The sequence below is a fragment of the Natator depressus genome, chromosome 5 (assembly GCF_965152275.1).
Source record: "Natator depressus isolate rNatDep1 chromosome 5, rNatDep2.hap1, whole genome shotgun sequence".
Lineage (NCBI taxonomy): Eukaryota > Metazoa > Chordata > Testudines > Cheloniidae > Natator > Natator depressus.
The window spans coordinates 126,311,101-126,329,969 of record NC_134238.1 but is presented as its reverse complement, the minus strand read 5'-3'; the positions used below and the strand labels follow the sequence as shown (position 1 = coordinate 126,329,969).

At 41.7% G+C, this 18,869-nt stretch overlaps 1 protein-coding gene across 3 annotated transcripts in view; it reads left to right on the top strand.

Annotated features, from left to right (window-relative positions):
- The window catches only part of DGKQ (diacylglycerol kinase theta), a 173,503-nt gene that overhangs the window by 137,331 nt on the left and 17,303 nt on the right, over positions 1-18,869 (top strand). For all 3 annotated transcript variants that reach the window (XM_074953594.1, XM_074953597.1, XM_074953595.1), the window contains 4 exons: positions 4,384-4,535; positions 6,177-6,325; positions 13,802-13,983; positions 15,699-15,799. In XM_074953594.1, coding sequence (XP_074809695.1) covers positions 4,384-4,535; positions 6,177-6,325; positions 13,802-13,983; positions 15,699-15,799 — 584 coding nt within the window. The remainder of the gene's footprint in view (positions 1-4,383; positions 4,536-6,176; positions 6,326-13,801; positions 13,984-15,698; positions 15,800-18,869) is intronic.

The window sequence follows — 18,869 nt, the reverse complement described above, 5'->3', positions numbered from 1 at the left end:
CCTGTACTGACCAGGGTAACCAGTTTGCACAGAACTATTTAATCCCCACGCAAAGGAGAACAGTCTTCTAAATGAAGCTGCTTTGTCTCTTACAAATAGGAGTTTGGCACTGTCCTGCTTAACTTTACTGCAAATCGTAGGATTAAGAACAAATTAAGCATTATGCTGAACACACTTAAAGTTTCTTCCCTTACAGGATTCTGCTATTTAAGCATTTCTGTAGAATTGAGCTCCAAATTAGTATCTGATAAAGAATTACCTGTGGTAATGAGGAATCCTCTTGAGCAAGGTAAGCATGCATCCAAAGGTGGTAGGACAACCGAAAAAATAATTCACTCTCTAGCTGTCATATTACCACTTATAATTCCTTTTTGTAGTACAACCGCTATCCCTGCGACTTCCTGTAATGCAGAATTTTTCACCCCATGATGTGCAAATATATGTACTTTTATCGTTATTGTCTTCTTATTTAATGTATTGTACCAATGTTTTTTCTGTTTATAAAAAAGCATTTTGTGTATAAGTAGAAACATTAAAGAAAAGTTTGATAGAGGGTACATGATTGTATCATCTCTGTTTAAGCAAGATTGCAAGGTCCTTTCCAAACTGTAAACGTGTTTTTGATTAAGCATGTAGGATTTGATCTGTAGCTCATAGCAATCAGTGGTAAGACACCTGTTTTGGTGGACTTTCAAGCAGGCTTTCAGGAAATGTTTGAATGAGCACATTTAAAACCAAATTCTATATTGATCTCTAAAATTAAGGGAAATAATAGAAAATACATGCTTCTGACGCTGTTTTTAAATGCCCACAATATATTTTAAAACCAGATTTCTTGAGAAGAAAAATTAAAAGCAAAAGTTCTCATTTGACATGAGGTACTTGACTAGTTCGTAGCGTTTTAAAGTTTTCAGTTATAAAGCAGAGAAAGTGTCTGAAATATCCTTTTAACACTTGTCAAAGCTTTCCCCTCACATTTGGATAAGTCAAGCAGCAAAATACATTTTTAAGATTATTTTTTAATTTTTTCTGGGCTTGAGACCAAACGTCAGAACTATCAGAGCCCTTCCCACCCCCTCCAAAAAAACAAAAACCAACCCATCTTGTGGAGAAAGTTTTAAAAGACTGAAAATGAAGCTTTGACAATGCATCCTTCCTGAACCCTTAGCTGGAGTATTGATAAAATATGACAGATTCCTGTGTATTCACATATAATCCTTTGACATCTCTTTTCTTTTCTCCCTCACAGCATTTCTTAGTTAGCTTCATTGTTGTTCTATAAAGTGGGAACCTTTCCCTGTCTGCTCCGCTTACATTCAAAGCTAACCAATTTTCATGATGTACCCAATAGTATTGTCATACATGACTTCTGGGATGAAGAGAAGTAATTCTGCCATTTGCTGCCCCAGATAAGGAGCTGGATAATGCTCCCAGACTTTTAAGTCTTGCATCTGTTTTTAAACTTTGACAGCCTAAATTGTCCTTATTTGCATATTTATAGCATAAACTCTCAAATTGTTACAGCTCAAGTTGGCTGTTTTCTCTTATTACCCACTAGAACCTTAGAAGCTATAGGTAGAAAAGCTCTCTCCCTGCCAGTGCAAGATTTTTACTGTAGCAGTGTTTCCAGCGTTTTGTCCATTCTACTTTTCCAGGTCCCAAGTGAAAGGGGCTATGGCCCGCAGGATCTCTTTGGAGACTAATATGCTAAAGACAAACATTTTCATAGTGATAAGTGATTTGAGACATCTTAAAAGGCCTGATTTTCAGGGTGCAGGTGCTCTGTGCTTTCTGAAAACCAGCACCTGTAAGATATCTCAGGTTAGGAACTCAAAAATTGGGACACCCAAAGTCATTATTCGCTTGTGAAAATCTTGGCAAACATATCTCTGTGTCAGGAAGTATTTCCTCATATTCAGCTTACATCTTCCATATCTTGGTTTTATCTCGTTACCCTTAGTTACACTCCATTGTCACGACAAGTAGGGAACAATCCCCATATTATGTGGGCACTAGTTTCTCCCCTTCCTAGGTGTAGATACCCTTCAAATGTTTGTAGTCTGTCATCATGATCCCCTTAATCACTGCTTAGCCAAACTGCTGATATTTTAGTTCTTTTCATCTTTCCTCATAAATCGTTCCTTCCAGCCTCATGCCAAACTGCTGTTCTCCGAATGCTCTCCCGCGGGTGAATGCCCCTGGCCATGGATAAAGGGCCATCACCAACACTTGGGTTTGGAGACTCTCACTTGAAAATGCCTGATAGAGAAATAAAGAAGCACCTTTTCTTTGTATCTCTATGGAGGCCGTTCTTCTGTAGTGCCTGGCTGCAGGAAATGAAAAGAGGGGAGCCTGGCGTTTCCTGATGTTCGTCCAATCGTTTGAGAACAGCTTTAAAAGAGTTCCAATACCATACTTCTGGCATCTGTTCCTTACCGACTTCCAGTGAAGCCCTGTGTGCTGCTTCTGCGCAGTATGTTTACCTTATCCCAGAAGCGGCCTACTGGGTCCAGCGCCCACAATGCAGGGAAGTGTTCTTCTTTCGGGGTGGCTTCTGGAAGGATACCCACCCCCGCCCCTCTGACCTTTGGGAGCTCTGGTGAAAGTAGTGCCAGATGAGGTCACGTGACCACACGCTCACAGCACTGAATACTTGAGGCTGAGGTTATAAGAGAGATATGGCCCCAGCTACTCCAGTCCCTTCCTTTCAGTGGTTAGCTGTAGGGGTACTGACAGAGTCAGAGAGAGGCAGATTAGGGCTCATTTAAAACTTCCCCAGTGTTTATTATTAAATTCTGTTCATAGTAGTGATTTGATAGCTTGTGCGATGGCACTTGGCTTTTGCGGGGATCAGGATCACTGGACCTTTTTGGTCATGACTGTTCAGGCTTTCAAGGGTCAGAATCAGAAGGGTAGATTTTAGTGGCATGCGTCATGCCCCCTCTGTTTTCCTGGATTGCTATTTGGTGCTATTACCTGGGGTTGTCAGAACCCCCAACCGGGGCAACTTAACTATTTCACTCCAGGCGGTGTTAGGAATAAATCAACAGGAACACAGCAATTCTGTCTGATAAGATTCATGCAAGTAAATGTGCTCTATCTAACACTGCAGTTTATTAGATTTAAACACACACAGACATAAGCGGTAGGTTTAGAACATCCCAGATATTTACCTAACATCTGGAACGGTATTGCCAGTTGCTCACCAACCAGGGAGAAAGGGTGTTAGGAAAAAACATCTCTTAAGATGGCTTCAGAGGACTGCTCCAAAGTACACTCTATTAGCTAATCCTTTAGAACTAACTTCTACAAAACACAGAGGCCTTAATGACCCCTACTGTGTCATCACTTTTCTAACTTTCAATAAACTTTTAATATCAGAGGCGTCTAGACTCAAGGTTTTCCAACCACCAAGTTTTCAGTCTCAGTTATTTACTTGTCTGTTTCCTCCTCCCATTCTGATTAGCAGAAACTGCCAGCTAGATATGACCTTGCTTCTAAATGCTTGTCTCCAAATTAACCCTTAACTATGTGGTGTTCTATTTCATTAACTCAGGGTGGCTGAATGCACATAATATGGTCGCAATTAGCTTGATCACGTTCTGGGGTATACACACCCCTCAAATCCAGGGCAACAGTGTGACAGACCTTTACATTTCAAGACTACACTGACAGGCAGCGGAGGCTCCATGGGCTTCGTGGCAAGAGAGGCCTGGAGCCTAATGTAATAGTTACATTATCAAGGGGAAAAAACCCAAAAAAATCCCCTGAATTTGTATGGGATAATAAACCTCATGCTTCATGGCACGAGCCAATCTGTCACTGATGGGGTTGAGGAAAAATATTTCCTGTTTTGGTAGGTCATTCCCTAGCTCCACCTAGTTCAGGTTTCTTGCACCTTCCTCTAAAGCATCTGGCACGGACCACTCTTGGAGACAGGCTGCTGTATTAGTTGGATCATGACTGTGATCCAGTCTGGCAATTGCTGTTTTCCTAGACAGGCCTTCAGGCTCCATACAGGGCCATTTATGACTTTTTTTTTTTTTTGGGGGGGGGTAAAAGTATTTATAGCCCCAGTGGATAGGTTTTGCTGTTTGAATCCAATGGAATCAGATTATTGAAATGGTTCTTTCTAAAGTCAGTAGAAACTGATCCTGATATGCATACCTTGGAAATATTGTGTCATGTAATGTCTTCATTTTTACCACATGGCCAAACTAACTATACTTCACTGTTCCAAAAGGCAAAATCAAATATGCACTCAAGCTACACTATTACCTGTTGATTGTGGGGTTTTTACTAAAGGACTGAGTGGATATTCTTGGAATACTGTAATAATCTAACATGTACACATTTGTTCTAACACCTCTTTGCATCTTCCAGCATACCAAGCTACCACAGAACTGCTGTCCACTACTTGTGTTTGTGAATCCCAAAAGTGGAGGTCTGAAAGGCCGAGATCTACTCTACAGTTTTAGAAAACTGTTAAATCCTCATCAGGTTTTTGAACTCACTAATGGAGGTCCACTGCCTGGGTAAATCTTTTATCACAGTAGTTCTTTAGTTAATGGAATAGTATCACCAAAATTGTAATTTACTGATACTTGTTATATATATATATATATATATATCTCTCTCTCTCTCTCTCTCTCTCTCTCTCTCTCTCTCTCTCTAAAATTTCCTCCAACTCATTTTATTTACTCCTGTATTGCATGTGTGAGAATTATACTGCAGGGCCGCTCTTAGAAATATTGGTCCTTATTTTAAAAACAAATTGAAAACGTTCATGTTTCACAAAGAGGAGAGGACAGAATTGTTTCTGATGTGTTTATCAGTGGTTAGCACAGTAGGGTCCAGATCCTGTTGGGAGCATGTTCACATCACCATAATGCAAATAACTACTGGTGGTTCACACAATTGATGGAGAAGGAAGGGAGGAAAGAGAGGGCTTTGAGCAACACTGCTGTCAAGTCGTAATTTTTGCCACTATTTCCAACCATTCTTAACGTCAGGTAATAGAAAGGTGTAATAAATGTCTCTCTTTCTACTCTTGGAATTTGTCTACAGTTGCAGAAATTTAAGAGGAGCTGATCATTCAGAAATGGTAACCCCATTTCTAAGATGCAAGAAACAATGTGATGGGAAAAACAAAAGCAATGTGTTACCGTTTTTTTAAAAACACAGTTTAGTCACCAATGAGTAATACTATTGCCTGCTTATTATAATGGAAAAACATGTTTTTTTAAATCCTACTACATTGTTTATTTTTGTACTATCTAAATTGACTCCAGTGCCTTGAAATAAAACTCTCAAAAGGTTAACTTTATTATTTTACCTTCATCCAGTGCAAGTGGGTTCAACAGTCCATAATGAAAAGGCAGTAAAAAATAAGCAATACTGGTCTTCTAACTTTGTCAGGGCCATGGTTCATTTAGGCTAGTTCCTACAGCATGACTGTCAGTGTTATGACCATTGAACCTATTGTTGGCTGCAGTATTTCTCTGTTACTATGGGCAAGACACTTCACCTCTCTGGGCCTCAGTTTTCCATCTGTGAAATGGGAAGAAAGATAAACTCCATTGTAAAGTGCCTTGATTGGTAGGGCTGAAAAGTGTTGTGCAAATGGTATCCTATTTAGAGTCTCATTTTTTACAAATCCATAGTTGTACAGAAATACCCCCTTCTGGTTTTGGCAGTCCCAGCAGTATATGCCAGCGGACAAGGAAATGCACACTGCATAACCAAATACTGCATTCAACATGAATGACAATGGTGTTGTAAACTTCCATTTAAAACCAGATAGAAATCTCAAGCAATTAACAGAATTACAGATGTGTAAATGAAAACACAGACATATTTTAAAAATGTAGACTGTTTTGTGTCTGTGTCTTGTTAATTCCCTGTGGGAGAGAACTCAACTACCATCTTTGGCTATGGGGAAAAATAGTGAGAAATATAATTTCAAGTTTGTTAGGCAGAAAACTCCTCTGATAGTTCTAAGTTTTCTTGTCCATTTTATCAGCTTTTCTTAATCAAAACTCTAAAGCGAGGGAAGGAAAAAGCAATAATTACTAAGAACTCTACTGTGTTATTTTAAAGAGAATATTATGGAAGGCCTAATTAATTTTCTGCATTACAGTGTAATATTATTTCTTATGCTTTTGTTTTAAATGAAGATTTCATACATTCTCTCAAGTTCCCTATTTCCGAGTGCTGGTGTGCGGTGGCGATGGCACGGTTGGTTGGGTCCTGGGTGCGCTGGAGGAAATCAGACACACCCTTGTCTGTTCAGAGCCCTCTGTAGCCATCTTACCTTTAGGAACAGGTGAGAAATAACAGTATGGAATAGGGTTGATTTGAGGAATGTTAATAGGAAGCTATTAAGCATGCTCAAAACTTAGTAGTTTTTCTTTTTGTGTTGATTTTTCTCATAACATGGCACCTGTGACTGGCTTTGTAGCATGAATGACATTTTGTTTTAGTTTCTTATGTTACATTCAAGCAATCGGTATGCATCCAGGAGGGAAACAGCTAAGACCATTTCATCAGTATTATTCTTTGACTCTTCCATCCTGCCTCAACGGGCTTTAAAGTTGCAGCAATCCTCTGTTCAGAACCCATCAGTGGTGCTTACAGCATTGGCCAAAGCAGTGGTTCTCAGCCCGCAGGCCACTTGCAGCCCAATCAGCACACAGCTACGGCCCATGTGACATCCTCAGGGCCATACAGGCAGTGTATATATTGTGTGGATGCAGCCCACATAACACACAGAGAGCTGCATATGTGGCCCACAATGGTAAATAGGTTGAGAACCACTTGCCCAAAGAGTCACCAGAAGTGGTATGAATGTAGCACTGTGGAAGTCCAGATAAACCAGATGATCTCATTATCTGTATTCAGGTTTCCAGAAACACCCGGACTGCTGCCTAAGGGCCTAACCAGAGGCAGCAGCTCTCTAGTTGCTTTGCAATCCCAGTGCAATAGTGGGATCAATTCTCTCTCTAATCGGCTCCTCTTTACTCTGTCTAGCTGCTAGTGATGCGTGTCAGCCGCTCGCTCCTTCTCTTGCTGCCACTATCCTCTTGCTTGTTCACCTAGGTTAGCGCCCTGTTTTCCTCCCTTCCCATATGCTACGGCCCTCCCTCCAGTAAGTGACCAGTCCCACTCCCTCTTACCCTAGTGACTGCCTGGTTCTCCAGGCCTCCCACCCTTATGATTATTATAGAATTACATCTAAGAAAAGGCCAGAGTGTTTCTCCCCACCTGTAGAATACACCTGAGAGTTATTCCACATTGATTTAGGGGCTGTCTCACTGACTGAATATGGTTATAGGCAGGATTCTTCTATAGTAAAATTAGACATGAAAACTTTTGTACATCCTTAACACATTGAAATGTGATTAATTTGATCGAGAACCTGTGAGGCTGGAAATGTATTGAGACTAATTAGTTTATAATGAATTCTCTTGATCACTGTCAGAAGCATTGATGGGGGGGGGAATTCATTAGCGTTAATGTAAACTTAAAGTGAGAAATTAGAAATCTGAATTGAGAAAAGTAGAATAAACTAATCTTCCCATAGCACTCAGACAACTTATCAGATGCAAGTGATTAACTCTTATTTTTCCCACACTCATTCTATGGCTTATCAGCTCAGCATGAGTTCACAGGCTTATCAAGAAAAAAGGAACAAAACTTAGGATCTTCAACCTATTGCGTGCAGAAAATAATTAACCACTGAAACGTGGATTAACAGACAGCATGAGTAACTAAAAGAGATCTGGTCTGTCTTCACCCATCTGGGGGGAATATTTATCATATAAAGGGACATGTCATCTTCAGTACCTAACAGTTTACTTTTTCCCTCTGTGTCCATTATGAATTCACTTTATTTTGTCAAGTTGTTTTATGCCAATGCCTTGCCAACATGGTCGCTCATTCCAGGTTTGTGTCCACATGCAGTCATAAGGAACAGTTGTTTCATGTCATGTAATCATAGAATATCAGGGTTGGAAGGGACCTCAGGAGGTCATCTAGTCCAACCCCCTGCTCAAAGCAGGACTAATCCCCAATTTTTGCCTCAGATCCCTAAATGGCCCCCTCAAGGATTGAACTCACAACCCTGGGTTTAGCAGGCCAATGCTCAAACCACTGAGCTATCCCTCCCCCCCATAGTATACAGCCAGTATCTCATGGTAATGAATTTATCTAGATGCAGAAAATCTTTCATGAAATGCGTGTGCTTAGCTGTGCTAACAAAATACAGTTGGGAACTAAATTCACAAATAGGTGAACGCGCGTGACTGTATGCTAAATGCCTTGTCCCACATTCTGCCTGTAACCAGGACGTAGAACATTCTAATGAATTTACCTCACCGCTGTGGGGTGGCAACATATTGCTGACAGATAAGGCATGGCTGTCAACAGCATTAGCTCCTCTGTTTCAGGCAGAGCATGGCTACCTAGCATAGCCAACACTTTCTCCACTGTGCTACGGCCAACAGACTTGGTACTTCAGCCTGCTTGCTGCTTGGGGACAGAAACAGACATGACAGTTGCTGGCAGCTGGGGAGTCCCCCATCTCCATCATTTTCGTTTGTCTGCCTAATGCCAGCTGTGGGGCTCAACCCCACCCCTTTCCTGCTACAGAGATTTTCTAAGAAGAATCCCACCCTTTTTGTTTCAAAGTTCTGACTAACAGTTGGACATCTAAATGCGAGTCATGTTCCAGGGCTGCATTTGCCTTTTGGGGAATTTTTCTCCTCAGCTCTGTCTCCTTTGAAGTGCTGCAGCATTTGGTGACCCTGCAGTGGGTTGGGGAGACGGGTAAGCTGAGAAAGCCAAAGGGGAGGCTTGTGCATCCTCCCTCACTTGCCTTATAGCGTGTCCTATTGGGGAACATGGCTCTGTCTGTAGACAAACTGGAGTTGTCCCTCTGAGCCCCATCTGTGTGAGGTCACCTTGACCCCTTCCTCTAGGGATACCCTTCGGTTTTTACCTAGACTAATGGGTTACAATAATTTTCATGCAAGCATATAGTATGTCATGCCATAGGCCTTTGTGATTTCCCCTGCAGGGCTGATGTCAAGCCACAGGACTCTGAGAGGCCCTCACTTTAACCAGCTATGCCATGCTGGGCTGTCAAGCCACAGGTATTTGATGTCCCAGCATTATCCTGTTCTCTTCTCTGGACATCAAATCTTTGGTCATTGAGTTAGATGCTTAGGCATATCAGTTCCAGGCTCTTAGTACTTCAGTGTGAGAATATTTTCAGAAATACAAGGGATAAGGTAGTAATGGAGTCATCAAAACTATTTAGATTCTGGCCCCAGCCAGATACGATAGGAATGTGGGTCATTCTGCAAATTGAAGCCGTCTCTGAAATTCAGCAGGAGAGAGTACTGCTTTGCCAGGGGCTGTACTAAAAGAAATGCCCATATGCTGTTGTCGAGGCAAGGTTCTCAACCTCCTCAGAGCCAGCCTTTGTTTGAAGTTAGACCCCCAAATTGGTGCCAGGCTCTTTCAGTTTGGAAGCAAATGGCTGCTCTCGGCTTTGTTGCTCTTTGAAACTTCGCAAGAATCCACAGGCATGCTATTGTCCCATTCCCAATCTCTAGCAACCTGGAAATGGCTGGACCCACTCAGAACAATGCAACCCATGTAGCAAGAACCTGAGTGGTGTTCCCGTTCCTTTTTCTGTCCTCAAAGAAGGGGAGAAAAACAGAGCCAGGCTCTGTCTGAATCATAGAATATCAGGGTTGGAATGGACCTCAGGAGGTCATCTAGTCCAACCCCCTGCTCAAAGCAGGACCAATCCCCAATTAAATCATCCCAGCCAGGGCTTTGTCAAGCCTGACCTTAAAAACTTCTAAGGAAGGAGATTCTACCACCTCCCTAGGTAACGCATTCCAGTGTTTCACCACCCTCCTAGTGAAAAAGTTTTTCCTAATATCCAACCTAAACCTCCCCCACTGCAACTTGAGACCATTACTCCTTGTCCTGTCATCTTCTACCACTGAGAATAGTCTAGAACCATCCTCTTTGGAACCACCTCTCAGGTAGTTGAAAGCAGCTATCAAATCCCCCCTCATTCTTCTCTTCTGCAGACTAAACAATCCCAGTTCCCTCAGCCTCTCCTCATAAGTCATATGTTCCAGACCCCTAATCATTTTTGTTGCCCTTCGCTGGACTCTCTCCAATTTTTGCACATCCTTCTTGTAGTGTGGGGCCCAAAACTGGACACAGTACTCCAGATGAGGCCTCACCAATGTTGAATAGAGGGGAACGATCACGTCCCTCGATCTGCTGGCAATGCCCCTACTTATACATCCCAAAATGCCATTGGCCTTCTTGGCAACAAGGGCACACTGTTGACTCATATCCAGCTTCTCGTCCACTGTCACCCCTAGGTCCTTTTCCGCAGAACTGCTGCCTAGCCATTCGGTCCCTAGTCTGTAACGGTGCATTGGATTCTTCTGTCCTAAGTGCAGGACCCTGCACTTATCCTTGTTGAACCTCATCAGATTTCTTTTGGCCCAATCCTCCAATTTGTCTAGGTCCCTCTGTATCCTATCCCTACCTGCCACCGTATCTACCACTCCTCCTAGTTTAGTATCATCCGCAAATTTGCTGAGAGTGCAATCCACACCATCCTCCAGATCATTTATGAAGATATTGAACAAAACTGGCCCCAGGACCGACCCTTGGGGCACTCCACTTGATACCGGCTGCCATCTAGACATGGAGCCATTGAGCACTACCCGTTGAGCCCGACAATCTAGCCAACTTTCTACCCACCTTATAGTGCATTCACCCAGCCCATACTTCTTTAACTTGCTGACAAGAATACTGTGGGAGACCGTGTCAAAAGCTTTGCTAAAGTCAAGAAACAATACATCCACTGCTTTCCCTTCATCCACAGAACCAGTAATCTCATCATAGAAGGCGATTAGATTAGTCAGGCATGACCTTCCCTTGGTGAATCCATGCTGACTGTTCTTGATCACTTTCCTCTCGTGTAAGTGCTTCAGGATTGATTCCTTGAGGACCTGCTCCATGATTTTTCCGGGGACTGAGGTGAAGCTGACTGGCCTGTAGTTCCCAGGATCCTCCTTCTTCCCTTTTTTAAAGATGGGCACTACATTAGCCTTTTTCCAGTCGTCCGGGACTTCCCCCGATCGCCATGAGTTTTCAAAGATAATGGCCAGTGGCTCTGCAATCACAGCCGCCAACTTCTTTAGCACTCTCGGATGCAACGCATCCGGCCCCATGGACTTGTGCACGTCCAGCTTTTCTAAATAGTCCCGAACCACTTCTTTCTCCACAGAGGGCTGGCCATCTACTCCCCATGCTGTGTTGCCCAGCGCAGCAGTCTGGGAGCTGACCTTGTTCGTGAAGACAGAGGCAAAAAAAGCATTGAGTACATTTAGCTTTTTCCACATCCTCTGTCACTAGGTTGCCTCCCTCATTCAGTAAGGGGCCCACACTTTCCTTGGCTTTCTTCTTGTTGCCAACATACCTGAAGAAACCCTTCTTGTTACTCTTGACATCTCTTGCTAGCTGCAGCTCCAGGTGCGATTTGGCCCTCCTGATTTCATTCCTACATGCCTGAGCAACATTTTTATACTCTTCCCTGGTCATTTGTCCAATCTTCCACATCTTGTAAGCTTCTTTTTTATGTTTAAGATCCGCAAGGATTTCACTGTTAAGCCAAGCTGGTCCCCTGCCATATTTACTATTCTTTCGACACATTGGGATGGTTTGTCCCTGTAACCTCAATAGGGATTCTTTGAAATACAGCCAGCTCTCCTGGACTCCTTTCCCCCTCATGTTATTCCCCCAGGGGATCCTACCCATCAGTTCCCTGAGGGAGTTGAAGTCTGCTTTCCTGAAGTCCAGGGTCCGTATTCTGCTGCTTCCCTTTCTTCCCTGTGTCAGGATCCTGAAGTCGACCAACTCATGGTCACTACCTCCCAGATTCCCATCCACTTTTGCTTCCCCTACTAATTCTTCCCGGTTTGTGAGCAGCAGGTCAAGAAAAGCTCTCCCCCAGTTGGCTCCTCCAGCACTTGCACCAGGAAATTGTCCACTACATTTTTCAAAAACTTCCTGGATTGTCTGTGCACCGCTGTAGTGCTCTCCCAGCAGATATCAGGATGATTAAGGTCGCCAATGAGAACTAGGGCGTGCAATCTAGTAGCTTCTGGGAGTGGTGGTCGTGGAACCCCCAACCTTAGGACAGCACATCTCATGCCTTCCAACCAGTGGAGTCTCCTTCTGCTTTCTCCCCCCAGACGTACATCTGACCAGGTTCCTAAAGGAGCCAAAGTTCAAAATGGAGGTTCTCAAGTTAACTCAGACAACCGTATGCAGATTGTCTTCCATCGATCCATTTACCACCCCACAAACTATTCCCTTGTTATGCACGAGGGTACCACCTGTTCCAGCTCCAGTCAATGCCATTCAGTCAGACCCATGATCTGAGTCTTTTCCATGATACTATTAATAACAACTTCAGGGAAGGATGGCATTCATGCCTATCCTTTCCTAGACAGTTTGCTGATTAGGGCTCTGCATAGAGAGAGAGCATAAACCACACACAGCGTTTCCATTTCTAGAGCATCTTGGATTCATGACAGGCATGACATCAGGGAAATCAATCATAGGTTTTGAGGCAAGGATGGATACCATTAGGTACAAGTCTCATCTTGGGAGAATGTTGGCAGAAGATGAAGATGGCCATAAAGGAAAAGAACAAGTGGTGCTTCCAAAAAAAAAAAAGAAAGAAAGAAAAAAGGTCCAATCTCTGCAGAAGGCGATTGAGAATGCTGGGGTCATGCAGAGATGTGTTTCAGTGGACCTAAGTTCATGTAATTGTTATCCAGCTACTCTCTTAAGCCCCTCTGCATCTCTCCTTATCACAGTGATTGGCAGATGTCAAGGTCCTATGGCCTGTTCTTCCATTCCTTCAACAAGTGAATGCAGAGAATCATATTGTTTGAAGGAATCCCTCATGAGTGAACCAGGCAGAGCCACCCTTATGGTAGACCCTAACCGAAGATAATGGAAGCTACATGCAGTTCTGTGCTGTAAAAAGCCCATCGTAGGGGATCTGGAGATACCAGCATGCTAGAAAATAATAGGATAATTTATCCGAGTTTACTTTAAAATTCCCTTTCTTCAGTTTATAAGGACCATGGCCCCGGCCCATTGTGGAAACAAAGTGGACATCCAGAGTACAGATGGAAATTGATATCCAAAGCTTTGGGATTATTTTATCTGGGGAAATTATTCCCATACACTTCAGTAGGAGAAACTTTTCCTTTTCAAAATATTATCATCCCAACTTCTAGTGTAGGAAAATAAGATGGCATTATCGTTGGTGCAGAAGTTGTCTCAAGCAATAGAAACTTCAGTGGAGGACTGGTCTGCGTCTGCTTCTGCTCGCAAGCAGGCTGAAATTTAACAGCTCGGTGCACCCTTTATAACAGGTCTCCCGACCTTATTACTGTGAGAGGAAATTTTCAGGTGATATTGTATAAATATTCCTATTTTGTATGTCTCTTACATAAAGCAGTACATGATATATTTAATAATTTACTTACAGAACAGCAAAGACAACATTTACTTACAGGCTTTTCATGTATGTTAAATATACATTTTCAGTTCAGTTTTACTGCTGGGAAGTTGTGATCGCTGTCTGACTAGTACCCTTGCGGTTGGAGAAATTACAAGGCATTTATCTTTCACACTGTCAGTTGGTTGATTAAACTAGTTAACAGTTTGCTTTTTCCTTGTCCAGGTAATGATTTAGGGAGGGTGCTTCGCTGGGGAGCTGGTTATAGAGGGGAAGATCCCTACTCGGTTCTGATATCTGTAGATGAAGCTGATGATGTACTTATGGATCGCTGGACCATCCTTTTAGATGCTCAGGAGGCTGTTGAAAGTGCAGAGAATGGTATTTTGGAACCTGAGCCTCCAAAGGTATTTCACGGTTTTGTTTTCTAGAAACTATTGGTTTATTACAGGATGAATGAAATTATAGTGTACCATAGCTGCTTGTAATTTGTCTTTTATTTCAACACACCTTTGGTGTTACTATAATAATTCTATATGGCTTAGCTCATTCACTAAACCTGCGGGTGAAGAAAGGTAAACCTGATGTGCTGTTTTAAGTACAGTTCTAAAACACTTGAAGTCAGAGATTAGTTACACAATATATTCTTTATGGACATTTTAGATATTAATTATTTCTCTGGCACAAAGCATGTCTGCCTGGGACGGTAACTGATTACAAGTGCTCAGTTAACAGTAGTTGTGTCTGCTTTCAGAAGTTGGGAAGGAATGGGTTCCCAGCTCAGGCGAGAATAGGTGCGGTTGAGAGAAAGCTCTTTGAAGGAAGATCAAAGCTACATTTCAGACCTCTATAGTGGAACTGGAATCCTTACACTTTGTTAAACAATCCAGAAAGTTACTTGTTAAAGTTCTGCTAGACGTCACTAGCGTGAGGTTCAGTAAAACTTTAATTTAACCATCTACCTTATCTTTTTCCCTGTTTGCATATAGTGTCTTTTAAGTGAAAATCTTGCTTGACAGACCCTCGTGACATCAGATCTCCTTGTTTGGGAAAGGGAGAATGTCGTTTGCAGATGTAATCCTGGGACTCGTTGTTTAAAGTCTGGTTCTGTTTTAAGACAAAACAAGACATAAGAGAAAAAGAGAAGAATAGCAGATGATTACCAAAAAATGGAGATTCTGTCTTTGCAGTTCAGTTGCTGGAACACCCCAGGCTCAGTACATGGCTTGTGACTTTATTAGCCACTCAGGGATTTTTAAGCAGAATCAGGCTGTGAAGTCATTGTGGTTAGCTTACCACTCTGGTAACAATAGTGCGTTGCTGTCTAAATTGTCTAAAGATGGAAGGCAGAGAGAGAGAGAGTGTGTGGGTATGTGCCAGGAGGAAAAATGCTGTGGTTGAAACTGACACACTGGGGAGGATTTAATAATAGAAACATGAGGTTCACACCAAAGGAGTTGCTCAGGACACAGATGTGAAAATGTTGGTGTTCTCTGGTTCCATCTTCTGGTCTGGTGTGTTTAGAACATCTTTCAGGATAAAGAAACAAAGGCTGCATGATGTGACAGCCGTGATGGTGATACTGTTTAATGCTTCCTTCCACACATACACAAGTTGCCAAGTTCTCCCCTATAGTGACACCATGAAGGGAAATATGAAAAAAACGAATGTCTTTAGAAATTGGTTTAATCTGGGACAACGAACAGTACAATTTCTCAGTCATAGTCATATGGTTATTAAATGGTAGCACTAGGTCGAGCGAAGGTTGTTTAAGTGCATTTCCATGCTTTACCATGTTTGGGTTTCTTTTAAATGTAACCTTATTAATTGCAGATTTCCTGGGTTTGGAATGCTTGGTTTAGGAATAATTACTATATCCCTGCAGTGTTTTTCACCCAGAAGTTACTGATAAATACTCTCAACCTTATCTTCATTTTAATGTTGTGTTTTGTACTGGGGTTATCTGTGAGAGAAAATGTACCCTAAATTGCAGTGACTTGAAAAATCGGCAAATGTCAATTTCACTGAAAATTTTCAGTACCAATATGGGACCCTCTGATGTGGTACATCTGAGTCTCAGTGATATACCACAGTATAATGCTATTTTTGTTTTGTTTTTCAGATTGTACAAATGAACAACTATTGTGGCCTTGGAATTGATGCAGAATTGACCTTGGGCTTTCACCATGCTCGAGAAGAAGAACCGGGCAAATTTAATAGCAGGTAATCTCAGGAAAAATCTTTGTGAACTGAATGTTCATAGTACCACATATGCAGAGTCTATGTATGATATAACTACTCTACAGGCATTCACAAATAGTGGTGCGTGACGTAGTGTACAAACCACACACGTCAGGAAAGAGTTAATGGCCTGCTTTTTTGGGCAGGTGAAACAGCCCTGCCCTGAAGCAAGTATGAGGCTTTGAGGGAAGTGCTAAAAAGGGAGAGCCCAGCTCTGGTAGACGGCAGAGCAGATCTGCAGCTTTCACTGCAGGAGAGCAGGCTGCCTGAGGCCAGGAACCAAGAAAGCCAGCAGACTGTCAGTCTCCCCATGGAAAGGTTGGCCTGGCAGGAGCCAATTGCCTTCTTTGGCTGCCAGCAACTGACTTAGGCTTGCATGAGCCCTGGCGGGGTGGGAAGTGTGCACTTTCCTGGGACTCTGCAGAGTGCGGCAGGGCTGACGAGTGTGGTGAGGATTGAGCCCAGCAGGGACAGAAGAGTTTACATTTCTTTGTTTGTTTTGGACTTGGCGAGCCCCAGCAGGGGTGGAACTTTTACAGGACCTAGTCAGAGGGCTAAGTCACCTCAACCGGGAATGCGCCAGAGGCTGCGGGGATCAGTTGGAGACCTTGAGGACAGAGGCAGAACCACTGCCCCACCCCCATAAGGGGGCATGCAGGGAGGGCACTCGGTCATATGGTGCTTCCAAAAATGGAAAACAAAACATCAGGTTACAGTCAGATCCATGTGATAAGAGTGTTAGTCTGCCAGATTTTTACAGACAATAGCATGCTAGAGGCAATCAAAAGTACAATGTTTGGGAAGCACTTGGTCATGGTTTCGAAATTTGCTTCTTTTCCAATAACTTTTATATTAAAATCAGTGATCCAGGATATATGACAGCTGGCGGCATTAGTAGAAGTATGTACAGTAATATAAAGCAGGGAAAAATCCACATTACAAATTCTCAGTGTCCAGAATTTTCTTTGTACAACTTTGTACTGGAGTGTGTGTGTGTATTTATGACCTCTCATGGAACATATTGTTTTATTTATACATATATATAAAAACACAATCTGTTTTATTTATTTATTACAATCTGTTTCATGGGAGGTCATAAACACAAAAAACAAACAAAAACCCCACAAAACCCTCTTCTAAGAACACCAAGAAAAAGAAATAACCTCTGTATGTAATTAGTCAATTCAGCAATTCTTCAACATCACTTTCAGTAAGCGCAATCCACCATTGTTTTATATCCATCTTTGATTGTGCTTGAAAGATCCTTTGATTTGTCTTTATGATACCAGCACAAACAGTCATACTCATGGATTAAATAAACCCTAATTATTTATATTCAGAAATACTGCAACCAGTTATCAATACTGTAAAACATTATTCAGTCCTCTCCCCATTACAGTTTGATATGAGTATTCTCAAGCAGTATATTTTTCTCAAGAATTAGGATAATGAAAATCTACTGTTCGTGCTCTCATACATTACAAAGTACATGGGGAAAATAGCACTTAACACGGTATGTACTGCGTACGAGTAATACATTCAAGAACTATATTACTTACAAAAAAAAAATTAAATCTTCTCCAACCCTCTGGATTGAGAACAGAAAATAACAAGCATTGACTATAAAGTATAACTAGAACAGTGCACAGAGAAAATAATTTTAGCCTTGTTTGTGTAATTAATACAGTGTAAAGTTACACAGACACATGTATTTAGATAGTTCATACAAAACCAACTACACTAAAAGAACAGCAAGGTTGCAAAGTGAAGTACTCAAAAGTCAGGAAATGATGCAACCTTAACTTTTTTCTTTGTACATAAGCAGCACAATACTAGATGACAGTGTTTTTTCCACAGGATCCCTGTCTCAATGAGTGCAGAAGATGAACAGTACTCTGTGAAGGGAGGCAGTGGTTCAATTTGTCTTACATGAGTTATTGTGTATGTGTGTGAATATGTTGTTCACTATATCGGTGAGGGGTGAGGGGGCCTCAAGGGTAGAGAAGAAAGGGAAATTCCTCCTAATGGTTGATACAAGACAAACTTGAATTATCATCTTAAATAAACTTCACATGTTGTATGTACCATGCTGTACTTACTGCTTGGTTAAGTTTGTTGCTGAATGTTTCTTCTCATTAAAGTTAATTGATAAATTTAGGTATACCAATCCAACTTCTTAAAATGAAACCTTAAATCAGTCAAAAAAACCACTGCATGCATATACTTTGCACAGATATATTCTGGTGAGGATTTTGCACTATTTTGTATTCAGAAACGAAATATCTATGATACTCGTATCTGGAGTTTAAAATATGTGCACAGCTTCCCAGGGCATTTTAATTTTAGCATTATGCGTTCAATACAGAGCCATATGATAAAGTAAATCTGGGCCAAAGTATCAGATGAGAAAGCTCTAGTTTGAAAATCCAAGATGCTTTTAGCTACTATTGAATAAGTGTGTGATCCCACAACAGACCGCAATTCAGGAAAGCATCTCTATTCAGGACAACATTAAGTGCATGCCTAAAATGAAACATGGACTTACACTCTGGCCTGAATCAAGGCATTAGACTTGAAAATACTCTGAAGCGTTTGTATGTCTATGGAGTGTCCATGCAGAGCACTCTATTTTGCACGCTTTCTCCTCTATTGTCCTTCCTAATACAGTGTTGCATTCTGTTTGGAATTTGGGTCTTGGTCTTACTTCCCAGTCCAGGTAAAATATAGTGCTTGGTTTTGGGGGGTAGGGTTTAAGTATCTTCTCACAGAATTTTAAAGCTTTTTTTGTGCCTCACAAGCATTATGCATATATTAACTTACACTTGAGGTTGTTTTGAAAGGTCAAACTCATAAGTAAAGGAGCAAGCCTGATGTCTTACATGTCATACATTTCTCTTTGATGTTTAATGGTAGATATTTTTAGTCATATTTGGTGTGGCTACTTGTACAGATGGTCTTTAAGAACTTGACTGTTGCACTTAAGTTTGCTTGCTTATATGCAGTAATACATTTTGAACATTTTTCTTTTTTTTTGGAAAATCATGTTTGTTTT